General features: G+C 34.3%; 1 protein-coding gene across 3 annotated transcripts; it reads left to right on the top strand.

The window, feature by feature from the left end:
• Positions 1-66: 66 nt before the first annotated feature.
• Positions 67-18,504, top strand: trpc4apb (transient receptor potential cation channel, subfamily C, member 4 associated protein b). 3 transcript variants are annotated; one of them, NM_001310093.1, is given in 20 exon segments: positions 67-211; positions 3,830-3,958; positions 6,006-6,122; positions 7,184-7,241; positions 7,374-7,429; positions 7,534-7,662; positions 8,867-9,068; positions 9,165-9,350; positions 10,886-11,028; positions 11,711-11,839; positions 11,922-11,980; positions 12,059-12,160; positions 12,273-12,356; positions 13,199-13,289; positions 14,602-14,742; positions 14,841-14,952; positions 15,039-15,111; positions 15,114-15,153; positions 17,203-17,409; positions 17,500-18,330. In NM_001310093.1, coding segments are annotated over 20 exon segments (2,382 nt in total). In that variant the 5' UTR covers positions 67-88; the 3' UTR covers positions 17,701-18,330.
• Positions 18,505-19,313: the final 809 nt, after the last annotated feature.

The raw sequence follows: 19,313 nt of genomic DNA, 5'->3' as shown, positions 1-19,313 counted from the left end.
CCAGTCCAGCAGGAAGCAGCAGCAGCTCCATCTCTCCCCCGCTGGTTTCGTGGAAACTTCTCAACGTCACGACGTCAGAGGAACAGCAATGGCGACAAGAGGCCCTGGGTTTTCTCGCACCCAAACAAGACGAGGAAAACCATGCAAAAACATCTTTCATAAAATTCGACAAGGCCAAGTCACCGGCGAGGGGTTAACTAGAGGATCACAGGTGAGATTATAAATGACATAAATGTCTAAATCGGCTCCAAAGCGTTTCTTTGACACTGTTTACATTTGAGGGCCCGAACAGCACTCCATTTAAAACACCTCTTAATCTGAAATACAGAACATTTCATCGAGTTCAAAGCGAATTATGATGTGTAACGGTAACGTTAGATGACTAATATGGTGTGGTTAGATTTAACTTTTTAATATGTGAAATTATCTTCCTGCTACTCAAAATATGTTGTTGACTGATTCTGGAGACAATTTAGGTAAACTTGGTTTAACTGTTACGCACATTCGTTCAGTGATAACTGTGACATGCTCCCTATATTGTATACCATGGTACTTTGAATAATGGATCTGAAATCACATACAAGTAACGTTATGTCTTCAAAGCAGCATTAACACTAACGTTATTTATTTGACTGTAAACAGTGTTTTACTTTGATATTCCCTGGCTGCTAAAATGATTTCACTATTAAAAATTTGTAAAGAATACTTTTCTGAAATTAAATTACTGAGAAAGTCTGAATGTGCGAATATAAAATAAATTTTACCTTAGTCTTTAGTCATGAAACAAAACGGGTCCAGTAACTGTAACTGCTATTACGGTAGCTTTAGAAGTATTTTACATTTAAATGTTATCAGTATTAATATAGACATTATATTTAACACAGCTATTCCAATGAATCATGTTCATCATCATATGAACTTGCACTCACAGGCCACTTCATTAGGTACACCTTACTAGTAACAGGTTGGACCCACTTTTGCCTTCAGAACTGCCTTAATGCTTCCTGGCATAGACTCAACAAGGTACTGGAAATATTCTTCAGAGATTTTAGTTCATATTGACATGATGGCATCACGCAGTTGCTGCAGAGTTTTCGGCTGCACATTTATGAGACGAATCTTCCCTTCCACCACATCTCAAAAGGGCTCTATTGGATTGAGATCTGGTGACTGTGGAAGCCATTTGAGTACAGTGAACTCATTGCCATGTTCAAGAAACCAGTCTGAGTTGCGCTTTGACATGCGCCCACAGAACGTCCGCTCACTGGATATTTTCGCTTTTTTGGACCATTCTCTGCAAACCCTAGAGATGGTTATGTGTGAAAATCCCAGTATATAAGCAGTTTCTGAAATACTCACACTAGCCTGTCTGGCACTTACAACCACGCCACGTTCAGAGTCACTTAAATCACCCTTCTTCCCCCATTGTGATGCTAGATTTAAACTGCAGCAGATCGTCTTGACTATGTCTATCTACATGCCTAAATGCATTGAGTTGCTGCCATGTGATTGGCTGATTAGAAATTTGTATTAACGAGCAGCTGGGCAGGTGTACCTAATAAAGTGGCCGGTGAGTGTATATCTCTTATTGTCGTTTTAATACATCTAAATCAGTGCATCTACACACAATAAAGGGTCCAGTCATTCAAATGCATAAAATTGATAATGTTATTTTTTAAATTCAATTCAATTTATCTCTATTTTTATAACGCTTTTACAATGTATATTGTGTCAAAGCAGCTTAACATAGAAGATTAGAGTAAATTGAAACAGTGTCAGTCCAGTTTTTAGAGTTGAAGTTTAGTTTAGTTCAGTGGGGTTTAATTTTAACTGCTTATAGTTCAAAAATGGAAGAGCAAATCCATCGATGGGCAGCTCCACAAGTTACGAACCATGCAAGCCAGTGGCGAGGAACAAACTTCACCAATTGATGAAAGTGAAAGAAAAAAACCTAGAGAGAATCCAGGCTCAGTTGGGCACAACCATTTCTCTTATGGCCAAACTTCTTGTGCAGAGCTGCAGTCTAAGCAACGGAGGCTGGAGAAAGCTGGACGTCCATCACGGAGAAGCTGCAGGTTTCTGGCTGATGTACAGCCTGGCCCTTCAGGATCAATGCAAGGATTCGTCTGTCACTGGGGTCTTACAGGAATCAGTCTCACGCTCTCCACTCCTCCATAACCACCACAGCAGCTGCTCAGGATACAGCCTGGTCCAATATTATGGAAACCAGAATAATAAAAACAGACTAACTAACAATTCTTTAGAGGATTTGGATTTGAAAAGCATTTGTGTTTTATGTGTATGCTAATGCAAAGAGATGTGTCTTTAATCTGGTTTTAAACTGACAGAGTGTGTCTGCTTCCCGAACTGTGCTAGGAAGGCTGTTCCAGAGTTTAAGTGACAGATATGAGAAAGATCTACCACCTACAGTTGAATTTAATATTCTGGGAATAATCAATTGTCCAGAATTAATTGAGCATCCTCCTGGATGTTAGGGGGTTGTAATACACCAGAAGCTCCCTCATATACGGGGGAGCTAAGCTGTTCAGGGCTTTGTAGGTAGTAAATTTTTTTAAATTATACAATATTTAATAGGGAGCCAAGCAGTGATGAAATAGAAAGAACAATGGTTTAACAAAAGTAATATTTAATGATGTCTCATATCAAGCTAAATCTGTTTTTCAAAGATAGCTGTATGTTTTAAAAGCTTTCAAATGTGTATCTTCTTTTTATGCCAGCATTTTCAGGCATTTATTAAGTGGTAATAAGTCAATCAAAATGAGGGGCAGATGTAACCCAGCCCAACTCTGCATAGTACATTATTGTCAGATATTTTCATGTATGTTTTATATATTTTTATAATATTTTAAATATATAATGGTAAAATGTGCCGTCACATTAGCTAAAATGCTACTATTTAAACTCCTTGTTTTGTGCGCCAAATGGTGGTTTTGAAACAACAATAGCAGACTTGATAACTGTTTGTTGTGGTTGTTTAATATAGTAACAATTGATGGATTCAGTTATTTTGACAGTACTGTTAATTGTACTATGAATTCAGGTCAAAAACACTGATCAGATTGCTGTTTGTATTTGTTCTGGGACTGCGTGGTGGCTCAGTGATTAGCACAGTTGCGTCACAGCAAGAAAGTCATTGTTTCGAGTCCCGGCTGGGCCAGTTGGCATTTCTGTGTGGAGTTTGCATGTTCTCACCGTGTTTGTGTGGATTTTTTCCAAGTGCTCCGGTTTCCCCTACAGTCCAAAGACATGAGCTAGCTATAGGTGAATTGTGTAAACAAAACTGGGCGTTGTGAATGTGAGAGAGTATGGGTGTTTCCCAGTACTGGAAGGGGCATCCGCTGATTAAAACATATGCTGTAATAGTTGGTGGTTCATTCCGCTGTTGCAACCTCTGATAAATGAGGGACTAAGCTAAAGGAAAATTTAATGAATGAATGTATTTGTTCAGTAAATGTTGCTGTTCAAATGTGAAATTGTAATCATCTGCTAATGCTAGCATGAGAATGTATTATGAAATGTTAAAAACATCTGTTAATGTCTGATTGTGTTGTTTGGTAATAAGTAATGGCTAAGAAAAAATTATATAATTTTATATAATATTATGAAAAGAAAAGATGGGAGTTTATATCAAAGCATAACTTAGTAGATTAGTACATGCGAGATGCATAAAAGTGTGTTTTTCGTTTCACTTTTGAAGAATAACTGAGGTTTGACCTTAGTTTATGAAGTAGTTTGTATTTTTAATGCTACGATAGTCCATGACAATACCAGAATTGCTAATGCAATGTATTTAATGTGTTCAATGCAGGTTCCTGTGGCTTTGTTGGAGGAGAGAGACAAAAGAGCTCAATGGCAGGGGATTCCAGTGTTACTAAGAAGGCTTCATAAGAGCAGCCATCCTAACAGCGATCTCTCCAAGATTCACAGCATAGTCATGGTATTCAGGACTTTCTTGTTGACACACAATGCATTGTTTTGTTTAACAAGTGATCACGGTCTTCATTCCTCACTTGGATTTGGCAGATTCTGGATATTTTAATTGTGATAATTGGTCAATTTGGTCATTCGAACTACTTTGCGAATCGTATTAAAATATCTGAATGAATTGATCTGAGTCTGTTTGTTGTGAATGGCAGTTCTATTGATTCTCAAATTATGATCATCAATGCAGCGATTGGCTGGGGGCAAAACGACCACTAAATTCATAGTAATGAAATAGTTTTGTTAAATCAGCTACACAATAACTTTCCACATTTATTGGCTATTTGTACATGTATTACAATTTCACGTGTCAAGAGTATTGACCTTATTCTTCAATGCGGAAGTGAGCTTGTTTTTGCGATTGTTTTAGAACTTCCGATTCATTAGCCTGTGTGAGAAATGACTAGGAATAATAAACGGCACAAAGCGGTCAAACTACTTGCTCTACAAACAAGTGTTTGCATGGCTATACAGACAAAGTAGAATGAGAACATATCAGTTTGCAACATCAAGCAGCAAAACATTCTTTTTGACGTCTAAAAATGAATGCTCATACACAAAGAATAAGGTGAATAGTATTCAGCCATTTTTTTAGTACTTTAACTTGTGTGAACTTTCTTTGTGGCAATATTTAAGTTTCCTAATCCTGTGGCATAAGACTTATCTGGCTTTTTTATTAAAATTTTAATCGAAAAAGCATTTTGAAATTTGAGAAGTGGTCTGCATCTACTGTGCAGCATCAAATCACACCCACATATTAGCTGTTAATGTTGTATGTGCCTGACTCTCTTAAAATACACACACACATACACACAAACACACAATTCTCTCACTGAGAATATTGGCCATGTCTATTATACACTCAGAAACTGTACTAAAGCTGGGGTGGTATCTTTTCAAAGTATGCATTTGTATCTAAAAGGCCGAAATTCGTATCCTTAGAGTAAATTAGTTGTAGCTATCATCAGTGTTGCGCAAAGTTATGTTAAGTAATCCATTACAAAATTGAGTGACTCCCCAATAAAGTAACTAGCTGCGTTACTTAGTAACTTTTTATGGTAAGTAATGTGATACTTTAATTTTGAGTTTCTTTTTATTACCTGGCTAAGGCTTGATTTCTTTCAGTTTTTTCTTTGTTTCTTTCTTTAATAGAGGAGCTCTGCAATTAACAGCACACTGTATATCCTACACCTACATTTACCTTTAAATATACACATCATAACCAAATATTTTAGGATAATGTTATCTGAGAACTTCCTGACCTCAGGGCAATACATGTCGTATATTTTACAGATTATTGAAAGTTTAAAGCAATGTGTTTGCTACTTTTGTATTAATTGTCAAAATCACTGTCTATTGAAACAATAATTCCCTTGTCCTTTTTTTCGATGCATTCAATATAATGAACACATTTTCTCATTGACTGAGGGACTCATTGTTTCTACATTAATTTTAATTCCGCAATTTATTTTTTAAAAGCTAATTAATTAAATTAAAAATTAACTCGTGTTTTTTTTTTTAAAGTAGCTCAAATATTAATACCGTTTTTTTTTAAAGCATGGTAATGCATTACTTTACTCGGTACTTACTTACAATGTTTCCTTTAAAAAGGTACCACCCCGTGACAGGTATCATACTTTTATTTCGGAGTGTATATTACATAACAGTTTTAAAGAATTTAAAAATATTCCGAATTTTTTTTTTTTTTTTTTTTTTACAATATTGTTATTGTTCAATTTAATACAGTACACTTTTAGGAAAACATCAGTAGTTGGTACATAATTTCAGTTTTACTTTTGCTTGAAGCGCAATCTAATCCTGTTTATATAAAAGCAGGTTTGAGCATGTAGACATGTTGCCATGACCACAACTACTGAATGAGTTTGAAGAACGAAACTGTCATGGATTGTGTCAAATTGTCCAATCAAATCCAGCTAACTGAGTAATCCACATAGGAAAACCAGACCCCAGATGGTAATTGAGTTGGTCTTGTGCTTGTCCAGGAGCTGTCGTCATTACTGTCCATGGAGGCCATTTCATTTGTCACAGAGGAGCGGAAGATGCCACAGGAGTCCATTTCGCCTAATACATATACATTTGACTTGTTTGGAGGAGTTGATGTGAGTAGTGATCATGCCTTCCCAGGATGTTTTATGTTTACATAACAATGACATATTAGATTTTAAAGCTGTAGTATTGTTAGGTTTAAAAAATGAGCACTGCAAAAATAGAGCTAAAGTTTCTAAATCGATATGAAGTTAAAGTTAGGATTATTAGTCCCCCTTTGATTTTTGTTTCTTTTTTTAACTATTTCCCAAATTATGTATAAGAGAGGAAGGAAATTTTCACAGCATGTCTGATATTATTTTCTCTTTTGGAGAAAGTCTTGTTTGTTTTATTTCAGCTAGAATTAAAGCTGTTTTTAATTTTTTAATAGCCATTTTGAGGTCAAAATTTTTAGCCCCTTTAAGCTATATATTTTTTTTGATAGTCTACAGAACAAACCATCATTATACAATAACTTGCTAAATTACCCTAACTTGTCTAGTTAACCTAATTAACCTAGTTAAACCTTTAAATGTCACTTTAAGCTGTATAAAAGTGTCTTGAAAAATATCTAGTCAAATAATATTAACTGTCATAAAGGCAAAGATAAAATTTATTAAAACTATTATGATTAGTAATGTGTTAATGTGTTAAACAATCTTCTCTCTGTTAAACAGAAATTGGGGAAAAAAATAAACGGGGCTAATAATTCAAGGGACTAATAATTCTGACTTCAGCTGTATGTATGTATGTATGTATGTATGTATGCATGTATGTATGGTATGTATGTATGTATGTATGTATGTATGTATGTATGTATGTATGTATGTATGTATACAGCATGCATGCATGTTGCTGTAAAAAAATTGTCATTTTGATACCCTAAAAACTTTTTTTTTAACTTTTTTGACAGTTATATTATATATTTGCTATATATATATATATATATATATATATATATATATATATATATATATATATATATATATATATATATATATATATATATATATTGTATTATATTATATTTTTATATTATATTTTTATATTATGTTTCATTTTAATATAATATAATATAAGATAATATTACAGAACATAGATTTATATGGATTTTTTTATTGTCTTTTGTCTACAGTTGTTTATAGAGATTTTAATGCGGCCGACACTCACAATACAGCAAAACACACCCACAAGTAAGTGAATTCAATATTAAATCTATACCCCATTAATTTAACCATCTCGTGTTATTGCTTGCTTTTTTCATTGTAACACAAGTGTGGTTGATATGTTCAAATTGCATTAACAGTTTTCTTCCTTCTTTTCAGTGAGTGATGATCTCATTAAGGATTGTTTAAGTGTACTGTACAACTGCTGTATATGTGTAAGTATAATTAAATTTGCATGACTCTGGAAGATCAGAATTAATAGTTATATTAATACAAATTGGTTTGCTCATGAATAATGGCCTCTGCTTTGGTATGCCAGACAGAGGGCGTTACAAAAAGCCTTGCAGCGAGGGAGGATTTCGTTATGTACCTGTTCACTCTCATGTCCAACAAAAAAGTTTTCCTACAAACTGCCACTCTTATAGAGGACATTCTGAGCGTACGAAAGGTAATGGCAAATGCACTCACACTATACTTGTAAATTTTGGTTCAGTTTATTTATTTATTTTACAAGTAATCAGTAAAGCATTTTGGATATTATAATAGATTTATATAGTAAATAAATATATAAATTTAAACTTCATATTGTTCAAAGAATTCTAAATAAATTTACATTTAGTCATTTAGCAGATGCTCTTATCCAAAGCGACTTACAAATGAGGACAAGGAAGCAATTTACACAACTATAAGAGCAACAATGAATAAGTGCTATAGACAAGTTTCAGGTGTGTAAAGTCTAAGAAGGAAATCGTTAGTGATGCAAGTTTTTTTTTTTTTTTTTTTTATTTTTTTCTCAAGTACAGTTGGTGGTATAGCCAGAGAGGCAATTGTAGATTAGGAAGTGAAGTATGGACTAAATAGTTGAATAAATGTATCATGGTTTCCCCCTTTTAAGGTTTATTTATCAGATTTTTGTGACGGTTAACAAACAAAAGTAAAAGCGAAATTACAGTACTAATAGAAAAAAAATATATATAACAGTACAAAATTGATAAAAAAAATTAATTAAACCACTCTATAACCCTCATATTGTGCAACACACAGTATATGATGTGCATAAACAATATACTGTATGATGCGCATTAATTTTACAAATTAAGCATATAAACAGGTCACTACCGAAAGCTGAGGTTGGGAGCATGGTGTATTAGGTTAAATAAATAATAAAATGATGAAATAATAAAAAAAGAAAAGAGAGGGAAAAGGGAAAATATATTAGACTGAATAGGCTGGGGGTGACATGTTCTTCAAACTTGTGGTTTTATGTCAAGAAAGAGTTGTATGCTTGTGCTATAGCAGCACTAATAATGATTTGTGATGTTTCACGTGACACTAAAGGCATCAGAGGAATAAATTACTTAAAATCCTTAATCTAAAATTACTTAACATTTTTAAATATATTATATATTAAATATAATGTAATGTATTATATAAAGTATTTGATATATTATATATAAAGTGTTTTTCATGAATTTTACAAATATTATTTGTTACATTCCAGTAATAAATAAATTATTAAATAATGTTATTTTATTTAATTGACATTTATAATTAAACTATTTCATTTACGTAGTAAATATTTAATTAATTAGTATTTAAATAAAGTAAATATATCAAATTTGAAAAAGTATCATCGACAATTTTCACCTCAGGAAATTATCCAGCTGGAAGAAATTCCCAATTTGGACAGTCTGGTTCAGAGCTTCAACCAGCAACAGCTTGCCAACTTTTGTCGGATCCTGTCAGTCACCATATCAGAGCCGGACGTGGGTGTTGATGACAAGCACACTCTTCTAGCCCGCAGTACCCAGCAAAAAAACAGCACATGTCCATCACACGCTGAGAACAACCAGGGTGAGAAAAACATGATTGAAGCAAAAGCAGTTTTAAAATACCAACATATGATTTATAGTTTGACATGATCTCACACCTCTGCTGATCTTTCTTCAGTGGCTCTATTGAACATCCCAGGTTTCATTGAGCGCCTTTGTAAACTCGCCACAAGGAAAGTTACGGAAGCGGCGGATGCCTCTGCCAGGCTGGAGCTGGAGGACTGGCACAGCTGGCTTGACAATGCACTGGTGCTGGACACTCTCATGCAGCTGGCAATAGAGGAGGCAGAGCAGAGCAGTACAGGTCAGATCTTTTTCTTCTGTTTTGTATTTTCCATCCTTTCCTACATTTTGGGAAGCATATACCTGGAGAAGAGCAAACTTGGAGCAAATTGATGGTTTTCAATCACATGACCTGTGTGGAGACTTGGTGGGCAAAAATACAATGAGGCATAATGCCAGCCACTGGGTTCTCCATAGAAATGCAGCAAAAACCATTCATATTTCTATCTGTTTGAAGCTATGAATATTTAGATCACATATCAACAGAACGAGATAGGATTACAAACTGTAAATTGTGAAACTTTTGCGAACAATATACTGCACCTGCACCCTTATGTCCCTATCTTAGCTACAATTCAGCTGTTTAAATCTGTCTTGTGGATGTTTCTCAGCTATTTAGTCATTGGTGATGGTGTTATAGCTCGGAAGTGTCTGCTTTTAGATTTTGGTGTCGTTTTTTTTTTTGGTTACATTTATTTTTGCTTGTAGGGAAAATCTGTTTATTCATTTCTGTTCTTTATCCTTTGACTTTGCATTGTAATTGATACTTTAATTGCACTTAACCTGCAAATTAAAATAGGAACCATGTAACAAACACAAATGTACTGATAGTTATATGTACTATAATGGTATGGGTCAGTACCATTCAACACAAATCCATAAATGTATCCTTTTTGGTTGTTCTTTCTCTGAAGGAATTCTGTTGAAGCACAGCACTTGTCTCATGTCGGTTCGTAATGCTATATCATACTGCACAACAATAATCAGTTTTTTAGAAAAAAAATGAAGAAATAACCCCTTGACTTGGTGGTCAACGGGATTTTTTTTATCTGCACAGACTCAAAATCAGGTTTACAAGTACTTGAGTCTTTGAAGACCGAACACCCTACAATCGTCAACATAATAGACCAAGTAGAGACATTAAAGTAACATTTTAATATTGTATTTTGTTTAATACTCTGCATTACAGTTTTTGCTATTAATAAGCCGATTCAGTTGGACATGCCAGAATGTAAAATACTAGTATCTGATAATAAGCTTGTATTTTCTTTGTGCTTCTTTAACAAATGGAGAATGAATTAGTGTGAATGAGCACATAATAAACTATAAGCAAAGCACTAAATAATTGGACTGTTATTACTTTGAAAGTAGATATGACCATGTTTTATGTACATGACACCCAATCGTCATACAATGATCACTTTTTTTTTTGTATTGCCTTTGATTCATGTAATAATATGATTTTAATAGAATGTTCATTTTTAAAGATGACAGGCGATGCTTTAATTCAGAAAACATTTTAATAGACATTTTTTAAAGGTTTCTTCTGTATTATTTTTATTTTTTTAAATATATTTTTTTTTGTATTCTATTTTTGAATGAACTGTATTTGTGGGTATTTTATGTGCTGACCATTTTCAAGACAAAACTGGTGAATTGTAAATGAATTATTGTCTGTTGAACTAGTCTTATTGTCTTATTGAACTAGTTGGTGTTGCTGACCTTGCATTAAATGCTAATATATCCTCATCTCTTTCACTCCTTGGTGTCTTTTAGAGTCATCTGATGAGAGCTCTCTGTCCTCCAGTCCACTCAGACACAGACTGCCTCAGTCTATGAAGATAGTGCACGAGATCATGTATAAAGTGGAGGTTCTCTATGTGCTGTGTGTGCTGCTTATGGGCCGACAGCGAAATCAGGTAATGCCATGAGACTGAAGGGACTGTAAAGATGAACAAATCTGACATGTCAGGATAATGTACTAAGAAGTGGCTCAGGTTAATTTGTAGTTTTACACTGTTATATACATTTTTTGCTCAAATTTTACAATACAATTTTTTTGAAAGTGGCCTCTTCTGGCCCCAAAGGTTGCAATTATTTGATTAAAATATGGTAAGAGGGCGATATTATAATTAGTAATTGTAATAAATATATTTATTGTATATAAATAACATGTATTCTATAAAAAAAAATATATATATATATATTTATATATATATATATATATATATATATGTATGTATATAAATATATTCTACTTTATTTTTATAGCCGTTCTTCTGACTTAAAACTGCAAACTATCTTCAGTAAATTTCCTTCTTTTTAATCAAATCTTCGACTCTGAGTCTTCTCTTTATCTGACACACCAGACTTTTATTTTGACTGTTAATCTTCATCCCAACAATATATTTTTAAATAAAATCTATTTTTGTGACTCAAAGCTGATTTTCAGCATCAATACTTCATGTTGAAATGTTATTTGATACTTCAGAATTCATTAGAATGTACTGATTTTATTAATTTTATTAAAACAAAAACAAGTTTTGAACAGTGATGTATTTTATTAGACATTTTATTGATATTTTTACTCTTCTGACACAGGTTCACAGAATGTTGGCAGAGTTCAAGTTAATTCCAGGACTCAATAACCTATTTGATAAGTTAATCTGGAGGAAGCAGCCATTTGGTCATATTCTGCATCGGCAGAACCAGAGCTGTGACTGCAGTCCAGTAAGAAGTATTCCTTCATTTTTTCTATATGAATGACTCTTAATTCTGGATGACCATATACCTCTTCTGTCCTCTACATCAGGAGATCTCCTTCAAGATTCAGTTCCTCAGGCTCCTGCAGAGCTTCAGTGATCATCACGAGTGAGATGCAAACATCACTGACTTCAATAAAGTTACTTAGCCTCCATTAGACTGACTTTAAGCCTTTTTTGATTACAGGAATAAATATCTTCTACTAAGTGGACAGGAGCTGAATGAACTGAGTGACATCTATCTGAATGCTAACATCTTTGAAATGGAAGCACTGAACAACACAGACAGGCATGGGGACTGCTTTATTTATATCATAATATTTTGGTGCTTCTTTATTGATAATTGTTTTAACTTTTTGTGAACTGGGTTATATTGACTGTGCTTATGTTTTAATTTACAGGAATCTTGTGTGTGATGGTAAAAAAGGTCTTCTTACACGGTTAATCTCAGTCATGAAGAAGGAGCCAATTGACTCTTCATTCAGGTGAGATCTTCAGTTATATGTTTGTTTTCTTTGACTTAAAGCCATGTTATACTTCAAGCAGAATCCAGGAACAAATGGATGTGATGAAATTTTGCACAAAATCAGACTAAAATCAAGTTTGAATGGAGTTCAGGAGTTTAAACACCGAAATTTACCAATTTCCCCATCTTTGAACTGCCATTGGTTGGTGATGATTATGCTATAAGTAGGTCTGGCTTTGAGGCTACGCATTCTTTGACCATTTATTACAGTGCGTTTCAGTCTGTCAGGTTCAGACATCCATTTAAAATATAAACTATGCTTTAATGTAGAAATTGAAGTGTGAGGCTAATTGAAAGCAGCACAAAAAATAAATTTGCTGTTAATATATTGGGGCCTGGCTGCATGGTGGCGCAGTGGGTTGCACAATTGCCTCACAGCAAGAAGATCGCTGGTTCAAGCCTTGGCTGGGTCAGTTGGCATTTCTGCGTGGAGTTTGCATGTTCTCCCCTTGTTCACGTGGGTGCTCAGGTTTCTCGCACAAGTCCGAAAACATGTGGTATAGGTGAATTGGGTAGGCTAAATTGTCCGTAGTGTATGTGTGTGAATGAGTGTGTATGGATGTTTCCCAGTGATGGGTTGCAAAGGAAGGGCATCTGCTGCTGGAAGGGCATCTGCTGCGTAAAACATATGCCGGATAAGTTGGCAGTTCATTCCCCTGTGGTGACCCCTGATTAATAAAGGGACTAAGCCGAAAAGAGAATGAATGAATGAATTAATGAATATTGGGGTCTTTAAAGGCCTCTTTGTTTCCAGCATCTTGTGTTTGGTCAAATGATATTTCCCTCTGCAACTGGCTTCAGGTTTTGGCAGGCAAGAGCAGTGGAGAGCTTTTTGAGAGGAACGCCATCATATGCTGATCAAGTGTTTCTTCTCAGAAGAGGCTTATTAGAGGTAAATGCTAAAAGTGTGTGATGCAGTTTTATTGCTTGAACATACAGTACGAAATGTTGCTGTTCAATAAGATTTTTTGTTTTGTATTTGTAATTAACACTTTTATTCAGAACAGATCAATTGAACCTTTCTAAAGAGACTGTAAAGGCACTTATAATTTTACCTAAAACATTTTCACAACATAACTTTTCACACATTTTTTGAAAAATATTAGGGAGCACAGCTGTTTTCAACATTAATAATAGGAAATATTGTTAACACTTTAATGTAAGTATGAATACTCACTATTAACTATTAGCTGCCTATTATTTGGCCATAAAAGTACATATTGCATACATTCTGCATGATATATTTTACATGTCTAATCTTACCCAATAAATAAATTACTACCTTATTAACTATCAGCAAACAGATTATGAGTTTATTGAGGCAATTGTTAAAGTTAATTGTTTAATTGTGAGAATTTTACCTTAAAATAAAGTGTGACCAAAATATTTCTTAAAATTCTGATGTTGAAAATGTAGGAATACTTTACATTATAAAGTATATTCAAATTGTAAATACCTAATTTAAAACTATAATATCGTTTCACAGTTTAACTGTATTTTTTATCAAATAAATGCAGCAATGAGGCTTCCTACCAACCCAGCCTTTCGAATGGCAGTGTAGCTTTATAAGAATATTGGAAACACTTTTCACTAGGGATGTCATGATCAGATTTTCTTCCCTCGAGTCCGAGTCATTTGATTTTGAGTATCTAACGATACTAAAACCCGATCCAATAAAAAAAAAGAATAAAGAAGAGCAAAGAAACCAATCCAGAATCTTCTTTATATTTTGTTCAATTCACCGAATTTTTTTACATTCAACAACTCTAAGAAACAGATCACTTCTGTGAGGTAGCTTGAACAATCAAGTAATAAATACCATAAATTCTTCACTTTTGGATTTTAGTGCAACAGGAAATGTAAAAAAATCTAATATTAAAACAAACAGCACCTCAACTTAAAATGCTCGGATCTGGACCGTCCTACTTTTCACTATTAATTAGTGGCTTATTACCTGCCTGTTATTAAGGTAATGGCTGTTTATTAGTTCTCATAAAGTACATATTCTGCATGATCTTACTTTACATGCCTAAACATTCCCAATACGTAAACCCAACTACTGCCTTATTAACTGTTTATAAGGAGCAGATTAACACTTTATTAAGACACAAATCATAATTAATTGCTTTGTATTAGCAAGAATTGTACCTTAAAACAAAAGAGTGAGCGGAATATTAAATCATTTCCTCATTTTCTTCTTTCAGCACATTCTCTATTGCATCATTGACAGTGGCTGCAAGTCCCATGACGTTCTTCAGAGTTACTTTGACTTACTTGGTGAGCTCATGAAGTTCAACATCGATGCCTTCAAAAGATTTAACAAATACGTCACCACTGAGGAGAAGGTGGGCTTACAGTCGGACTCAGTGATTTATTTATTTTTAGTTTTTGCTGAAGTGATCCAGTACATGTCAAATCTGTTTTTATCCCTTGGACACTACAGTTTCAGATGTTCCTGACTCAGATCAACAGCTCTCTGGTGGACTCCAACATGCTGGTGCGATGTATCGTCTTGTCTTTGGACCGCTTCGAGAATGAGACTAATGACGTGAAAGGTTAGACTGGAGTGATTGAATGATAAATGGATTCAAGGAATGAAAAATTAGATAATTCTTAAAAACACTGTTTCTTTGTCCTGCAGTGGTTGAAGTGTTTTCAGAGTGCCGCCTCTTGTCCTACATGGCTTAGGTGGAAAACAGGTTGCTCTTCCTTTTTTACAACTGATCAGCATCATCAATGTACAAACCCTCACTCAGGTGAGTTGGTTTTTTATGTTAGGGCTCACAAACATGTGGCTAAGAATTAGTACCACTAGTGCAAATGCTCATTTGCTTTTTTTTTTTAAATAAGTTTTATTTGGTCATTGAATAGACTTACAATAGTCACCAATTCCAGGATAAATTTTCTGATATGCATAAACTTACTAAAAAACAAACAAGAAAAATCCAAACAAAAAACAAACACCCTAACTTCAGCCTGTAAGTATACTATACGGTGATAATCAAAACACTTTTTAGTTTCAATACATTGCTTTATGGAAAAGTATCCCCTATGAAGTGACGGAAGAAAGGGCCTCAAATCTTGTGAAATTTGTCCAGTGTTCCCTTTTAAAAGATATTTGGTTTGTACCAAGTGCAGAGTAGATATCAATTCTTCAAGCCATTGTTTAGCAGTTGGAGGATACACATTTTGTCCAGTACAATAATAACATTTTTTAGCTTTTATCAAACAATATGTTAGAAATTTCTGTCATACACTGCTCAATGAATATGTATAATCAGATCCTAATATAATAAGTACTGTGTCAGGATCTACGTGTGGATCAAAAACATTGGTTTTGCACCTTTGACACTGTAAGCAAGACGGAGCATTTTTTTTTTTTTTTACTATAAAAACAAATATTTTCTCTTAATTGATCTTCACTCATGTAGAAAAAAATTAGTTTTACTATAAATAATATATATATATATATATATATATATATATATATATATATATATATATATATATATATATAATTTTTTATTTATTTATTTATTTTTAAAATATTTATTTTCAAAAACTATAGAGTACACAAGATATGTCACTTATATACTTTTGAATGGGGAAAAGTGTAACTGTCAATATGGCGAATGAAGCCCTGCCTTCTAGTATTGGAGCCAATCAGCGATTGCTATAGAAGGACAATTCTCCTGGGGAGGGGCTTGGACCAGATGTGAGCTTCTGCAGATTTTGTGTGATATGAACATTTAGAAATGAAACTAAATTGGCAGTTGTTGTTTAATTTTATTGGTTATTCGTAATATGAAATGTAATTAGAAGTTTGATAAGAACTTTTGGAAACTTTGATGTTTCCCCATTCAAACAGAATGCCCGACCATACTGCCTCGAAAGGTGGTTTAATGATGGTTGCCAAGTGTAATGACTTGCCTTAAAGGGACTTTGTTAGTGATTTAATTTTGTAGTTAAGATTCAGCTCAATATTTTGTATCCCAGCTTCTTACGGCTAATGTGCAGTGAGTTTTAGTTCAAAACGAAACTAAAAAGAGATCAACTAGCTTCAACTTTTATTCAAATTTGTTTATAAATATTCAGAAATTAAACACTCATTTCATAAGTGAGTCATCATGCCGTTAGTTATCTCCTGTTGCCTTTGTGACGTTTTTTCATAGGGTGTATCAGCTGCAAACAACTCTGACAGACAGCAGTCAAGCAATTGCTCTGGATGAAGGAAACTATATATTACATTTATATATTTCATATCGCAGCCTCTTGCAATTAGCTAAGCGCAACGTTTCACATCACGATTTCGATTCCTTTTTGATTAATCTCACAGCCGTACTGTCAGTCTAAGCCTTAGGGGTTTTAAGTTGCAGAGTATATTGTATAAGTATCTGCGGATTAAGATTTTAATTTTACATGTGTACTTTATACATTGGCTATTTCTAAATGTAAACGATCCAATATATGTCATACATAACTGACACTAACTATGCTTTTTATTTATTTTTATATATTTTCCAATTATTGTTTGTGTGCGTGTATTTGTCATTTCATTTTGTTTGTGTGGAGGGGTTTTGAATAATATTTGTTTCTGTTTTTCTGTAAAGCTATCTTGTTATTTCTGTAAATATATAAAGAATAGATAAGAAAAAAAGACCAAAACAACATTTAGTGTATATTATATTTTTCATAACCGGTATGAACATAGAGATTGTATTTCTGAGTTCTTAGAAAATGTGTGTTTTTTTATGCGCATCACTGACCCTATAAAACCAACTGCTATGATTTTTGACCAATCCCAGGAGAATGTGAGCTGTCTGAACACCAGTCTTGTGATTCTGATGCTGGCGAGGAGACGGGGCAAGCTGCCTCTGTACCTAAGCGCTCTGCGGGAGAAGGAGTATTCGGAGAAATACCCCGGCTGCCTGCTCAACAACTTCCACAACCTGCTGCGCTTCTGGCAGCACCACTACCTCAACAAAGACAAGGACAGCACCTGCCTGGAGAATGTGAGCTCTCGCCTCCATTAACCAAACACACAATCGTGTCATGCTTATGAGCTAATAAAAGCATTACCTTTTGTATCCCTTTCCACCCAGAGTTCTTGTATTCCCTTTACATACTGGAAGGAGACCGTCTCAGTGCTGCTGGGGTCTGGTAGAAGCTCTCGCTGTGCCATTGCCACCTATATCGATGAACCCTACAGAGACCTGGACAGAGACTTCATGGAGCTTTCACTAGAGACTGAGAGGACTCTCTTTACATCACAAACACATCCTGCCTGCGGTTATAACAGCTAGTCCATTCAGATTCATTGCGGATTTGGTGTGTGTGAAGTTATATTTCGAGAGTTTTGATCTGCTTGTGTGTTTGTGTGTACAGGTTTATGTGGTTTACAGGGATACAAAGTTGTATAATGACATGGGTATGACCTATTTGTACTCCTATTAAATAATGTCGCTGTAATGATAGCACCTTACTGGGACATACTTAATGTCCCTGTAATTTGAAAGTGCTTAAAATCCTACTTTACGGGGTCTGTTCCATTCAAAATTGTTCATGTTTCCTGTGAGGGTTGGGTTTTGCGGTAGAGCCATACAATAAGGGTTTTTTACTGTATAAAAGGCATTACGCCTATGGGGAGTCCCTGGAAACCATGTATACAAGTGTGTGTGTTGGCTCAAAGTATTACACGTGAATTGAATGTGCTTGGGAATAAGTAATGCCACTTTTTAGTTGTGTGTGCAATGGCACTAGAGTCCGGGTGTTTTCAGCTGGCGAATAGAGTTTTTACAGCTGCCTTGTTTTTCTAGCGCTGGGTTTTCGCCTCCTCTGGGTTGAGTTTTCAGTGAACTGTCATTAGTGGTCACTTGATGAGCAGGATCCTGGAAATTGTCAGGAAGAGCCTCACTGCCCATTGTCCCTCACTGCAAAAAAAAAGTAAAATCAGGGACATCCTAATGTCTGATTGTTTGGTTGGCTTAGTTTACATACTGCCTGTATATTTATGTATATGTAGTTCTCACTTCAATTGTACTTTCAGCCTGAAATCACAGTGACTACACAAAGTAACAAAAGAAAATAAATAATTTGTTTTATCACAAGTGTGTTTCTGTGTATGCGGCTTCTACAGTCGACTGATTGCTTGATTTGTTTTCATCACAATGAGGTAAGTGGGTGAGGTAAGTGGTTTTGATCAAATCCATCTTAGTACACTTAGAGGGATAGTTTATTTAAAAAAAATTCTGTCATCATTTATACAACCTTTACTTGGTTCGAACCTTTTTTTTTATTTTATTTATTCTGTTAAATAAAAGAAAATATTTTGAAGCACGCTGACAACCTGTAACCTTAGTATTTGGTTTTGCTACTGGGCATGTCAGTGATTTTCAGCTTTCTTCAAAGTATTTTTGTGTGTGTGTGTTTAAAAAAGGTTTAGAACCACTTGATCAGTAAAAAGTACATTTCATTTTTGGGGGAATTACCCCTTTTCCAGGTGAAGCTTGTGCTAGTTCAGTTAACTTAACAAACCTTCAAGTTTTACTGTTTGTATAGAACAGGAGTGCTGTGCATATGTAAAGGTGTTGCATAAAAATGAAGGAAATACTTTTTTTTTTAAATAAAACAAAACTTGAATATAGTAATAGATAAACATTTTAGATAAATAAGCAAATAGTTTATGAGTAAAAATAATGCAATTGGAAAAATATACATGTATATAACCAACTTGTGAAAAATTAGACTGAATAAAAATTGGACTTATTAGACCAGTTTATAATACAGGGTCTTTACAGGAATACAATTAAATGCTTCTTATTTTTAACACAGACACGAGAGAGATCAAATTTGACACTTATAAAGACGTAGGTGAAAACCGGGTTTATTCAACTCTGTTTTTACAGCAAACTACAGT

The sequence above is a fragment of the Danio rerio genome, chromosome 23 (genome assembly GCF_049306965.1).
Source record: "Danio rerio strain Tuebingen ecotype United States chromosome 23, GRCz12tu, whole genome shotgun sequence".
Taxonomy (NCBI): domain Eukaryota; kingdom Metazoa; phylum Chordata; class Actinopteri; order Cypriniformes; family Danionidae; genus Danio; species Danio rerio.
This window is presented reverse-complemented; position numbering and strand designations above follow the sequence as displayed.